At 46.2% G+C, this 4,282-nt stretch overlaps 1 protein-coding gene across 1 annotated transcript; it reads right to left on the reverse strand.

Annotated features, from left to right (window-relative positions):
* Positions 1-846: 846 nt before the first annotated feature.
* PI3 (peptidase inhibitor 3) lies at positions 847-2,488 on the reverse strand. The gene is made up of 3 exons (XM_032142132.2): positions 2,389-2,488; positions 1,255-1,530; positions 847-1,021 (listed from the first exon to the last, which is right to left on the reverse strand). Exons 1-2 carry the CDS (start codon positions 2,465-2,467, stop codon positions 1,256-1,258), a joined length of 354 nt encoding a protein of 117 aa, XP_031998023.1. The 5' UTR covers positions 2,468-2,488; the 3' UTR covers positions 847-1,021; position 1,255.
* Between the last annotated feature and the right edge of the window lie 1,794 nt (positions 2,489-4,282).

A 4,282-nucleotide genomic window follows, 5' to 3' on the forward strand; every position in this document is an offset into this window, starting at 1 on the left:
ACCTGACTCTCAAGCCTGTGCTCATTCCCCTTCACCCAGGCTGCTCCCCGCCTGGGGGCTATGGCCTTCTCTGAGAGTATCCTTGTGCAATGGCAGTGGGACGAGTGGGTCAACAGGAGAGCCATGAGGTTGCTCATATTCCTGCCCCTTTCTCCACTACTCAAGTCTGCCCTGCCGCCAACATGTATGTCTCCAGAGAATGCTATTCACCCAAACCTCTGACACCATAGTATGAAGGACTTAGTGTATCTTGCCTCCTCATCCACATCTTAAAACAGAAATCTGGAAGAGAATATTGCTTAACCTAAAGGAATGCTACATCATGGGGGAATCTCAGGCATAAACCAGTGAAATTCTAAAGAGCAGGAATTTTGCAGCATCTGTAACATTATCCTTTCTATGTCATGTTGAAAAGATATAGATCCCTGGGAAACATTAATGAGAAGGAAGCGGGGAGCTGTAGGTTCAGCCATAAGGGTTGGCTGGTCACACTGGCAAGGCTGACAGTAGCCAGGTCAGGACTGATGGTGGATTGGAAAAAAAAGACCTGCTTATGGTTTATGTAACGTTTATTTATTTTTTGTGTTTTGTGTTTTTCCTGGTCCTTGGCCAAAGGCAAGATTTCCAGATTTCCATTTCCTGGTGAAAAGGAGATGGCAGCACTGGGGCTGATTATTGGATTTGTAATATGAAGCCCTAGCAATGGGCCTCCTGTTTCCTCCCCCCGCTCTGCTCTCTTTCACCATGGGACCCTTGCCCCTCTTCACTGGAGAGAAGAAGTCCCAATTCTACATCCATTTCCCCAAAGCATCCAGGAGCCCAGAAGTCATAGGAACCAGAAACAAGTGGAGCAGAAGGAACTCTTTATTGGAAAGTGGGTGAGAGAGGCAGCTCCAGGCTTGGGCATCCTGAATGGGAGGAAGAATGGACAATGTGGGAAGGGGAAGGGCAGCAGGGACCTAGGACCAGATGGGGCCTGTAGCTCTGGGGACGGCACAGGTGCAGCAAGGACAGGCTCCATCTGTGGAAGAGAAGAGAATCAGAGGTGAGAGTCAGCACATCAAAGCACTCAGAGGCAGTGAGGAAGACAGATCATCCTTCTAGGCACTCTGGTTATAGCCTCTCAGACCCCTCAGTCTCCCAGTCTTTCTGTCACCTCCCACAACCTCCCTCCCACCAACCTGGGATGGTTCCCCACTGCTCAGCCTTCTTTTGTGTCTTCAGGGGTCTCCTCTTCCTCCACCTAGTGCTCACCTCACTGGGGAACAAAACAGGCCATCCCGCAAGAGCCTTCACAGCACTTCTTGATTCCTGGGCAGTCAGTATCTTTCAAGCAGCGGTTAGGGGGATTCAACATGGCGCACCGGATCAAGATATTGGGGCAAGAGCCAGGCTTAGTGGAGACTGGACCTTTGACTGGCCCTTGCCCTTTGACTCTATCTTGACCTTTAACAGAAACTTGTCCTTTAACAGGATCTTGTCCATTGAATGGAACACGGCCTTTGACAGTGTCTTGACCTTTAACAGGAACTGTTAAAAGAAGAAACGAGCCCACATTTATACCCAGTAAGCCCCCGCTTCAGCTGCCATGTCTTTCCTCTGGGTCTGGGTCCATCCACTGCTTACTGCAGCATCTTCAAACCATGACCTGAGTAGGGAAAGTACACCTGGAGAAGCTACACTCTTGGAAGCCTCTTCCTTTTTTGGGGGAGTCTACAGGACCAGAGTTCCCTTGAGTATTTTTTTCTTCCCCCTTCCTGCACTCCAAGTCTCTCAGGAGCAGTGGTCAGACTGGGGTGACACCCAGCAGTGAAGAGGACACATTGTCATTTCTTAGGAAGAGCATTGGAGTAGGAAAGAACCCTGAGCCACATACTAGGAGACTTGAGCCCCATCCTGGCTCTGGGAATTACCTTGGCAATTGCTCACTCATTTCTACGTTTTGGTTCCCTCCTTATAAAATGGGGGTCCTCAAACAACATGATTCCTGAAGTCTCGTTGTTTCTTAACCTCCTTTTAGAGTACTGATTACTCTAGTGCTTTTATGGGGCAGAGAAACAGGGGACTGTGTCCACACCCAAGGCTTCAAATCCTGGAGTTCATTATTTTCTTGCACATTCCTCACAGGTATTGACATCTGAGGCCAAGGCTACACACCAACATTACTTCCACAAACAGTCCTGATATCTCAGTCACTGAGGTGGAAAGCATGTGGAGTCCACCAGCCAAAGTCCTGTTTTTTCTGAATATGATGGCAAAGAACAGAAAGCTGAAATCTGGGCTCCAGTGCTGCCTACTGCTTCAGAAGTGCTCCCTGTCCTGGCCCAGGATGTCCCAGAGGGTCTCCCCTTAGTCCAACCCAGCCCAGCAGGTCACCTGTTCACTCACCTCCTGTGACAGCTGCCTCTACAACCAGCATCCCAGCGATGAGGAACACCACCACGATCAAGAAGCTGCTGGCCCTCATGGTGTCAGGAAGGTGTTTGGCTAAGAGCTAAGGCCATACCAATCTTTATGCAGTCCAGCTTGGCCTGGCTCCAGGGGCGGGTCTGTGGTATTATCAAGGGACATGTCCTTAGCTGTATTGGGAAATATCTACCCCATTCTGGGAGGGACCTGGGGGCTTTCCCCAAGGATTATTCACAGGGAGAACTAATGGACGTTACATCACATTATCTCTGATTGTCCCAAGAGTTTTCCTACTTTCTCACAGAGTAGAAGTGCTGGCTCACTTATTAGGTAACATTACAATGAAATTCTTCATGTTTTGAAATACAGTGAGGCCCAAGAAGAGAAAGGAATCACCGAAGGTTATTCAGCAAGTCACTGGTAGATCCAGTCTTGATTACAAAACCAAGGTGTTTCCCCATTATGCTCTGGTGCTACAAACCCCACCCAGATCTACTTTATCATTTTACCACTCCCAGCATCAAACTGGGCGTTTCCTTCCTTCTTCCCTGGTCCTGCAAAAAACTCTGTAAGACAAATTTGCCTTGAATACATAATGACTAATTATCGCACTTTGCTGTTTCAGAGACGGCCTTTCAGATGCATCAAGAAAGTAATTGGAAGGTGGAATTCTAGGTCTGAAGAGGGATGATGCCCTTGAAATCACAGTGGTAGGGAGAAAATAATCAGAAAAGAGTAGAAAACACATATCATGTATACATTGGACATCTACAGTGTGTATGTCCAGCATGCCTCCCCACTTCTTTGAACAGCACCCTGTTGTCTCTTTGAACCATCAACTTGTGAGTCTAATGGGGACTGCTAATCATGAAAGCCTGACCCCTGACCACAGGTAGGGTGTGTGTGTGTGTGTGTGTGTGTTTGTGTGTGTGTGTGTGCTGTGTGTGTGAAACTTGGTCTGGTCTATTAAAATATTTTATTTGAATGGGTAATGAAAGGGGAAAAAGGGGGTTCCTTCTTCTGGAAAAGGTGATATATATGAACCAGGGAATTCCAGAAGTGGTTATCTAAGTCTGGGGGTGGAGATCAATTGTCTGAGAAATTCACTCTTCACCTGGCAGAGACCTTAGCTTAGACCCCTGAAATCTTTCTCATAGTAAGAAAGATCTTAGGAGAGCGATATGAGCTTTTCTTTATGTATGGTACACAATTTGCCTGTGAATTGCTTGGTCCTGAGCTTTTTCTTGTTGGTAGGCTTTTTTTTTTTTTTGGAAGTTAATAGCCTTTTAATTTTTTATATATATATATTTTTATTATACTTTAAGTTCTAGGGTACATGTGCACAATGTGCAGGTTTGTTACATATGTATACATGTGCCATGTTGGTGTGCTGCACCCATTAACTCGTCATTTACATTAGGTATATCTCCTAATGCTATCCCTCCCCCCTCCCCACAACAGGCCCTGGTGTGTGATGTTCCCCTTCCTGTGTCCAAGTGTTTTCATTGTTCAATTCCCACCTATGAGTGAGAACATGCAGTGTTTGTTTTTTTGTCCTTGTGATAGTTTGCTGAGAATGATGGTTTCCAGTTTCATCCATGTCCCTACAAAGGACACGAACTCATCTTTTTTATGGCTGCATAGTATTCCATGATGTATATGTGCCACATTTTCTTAATCCAGTCTACCACTGATGGACATTTGGGTTGGTTCCAAGTCTTTGCTATTGTGAATAGTGCTGCAATAAATATACGTGTGCATGTGTCTTTATAGTCGCATGATTTATAATCCTTTGGGTATATACCCAGTAGTGGGATGGCTGGGTCAAATAGTATTTCTAGTTCTAGATCCTTGAGGAATCGCCACACTGTTG

The sequence above is a fragment of the Hylobates moloch genome, unplaced genomic scaffold (assembly GCF_009828535.3).
Source record: "Hylobates moloch isolate HMO894 unplaced genomic scaffold, HMol_V3 SCAFFOLD_21, whole genome shotgun sequence".
In the NCBI taxonomy this organism is placed as follows: domain Eukaryota; kingdom Metazoa; phylum Chordata; class Mammalia; order Primates; family Hylobatidae; genus Hylobates; species Hylobates moloch.

Excerpts from the sequence above, each read along its gene's own strand:
- PI3 (XM_032142132.2), bottom strand. The coding sequence starts at position 2,467 with ATGAGGGCCAGCAGCTTCTTGATCGTGGTGGTGTTCCTCATCGCTGGG. Across the intron at positions 1,531-2,388 it reads AGAGGCAGCTGTCACAGGAG|TTCCTGTTAAAGGTCAAGAC; the intron begins GTGAGTGAACAG and ends TTCTTTTAACAG.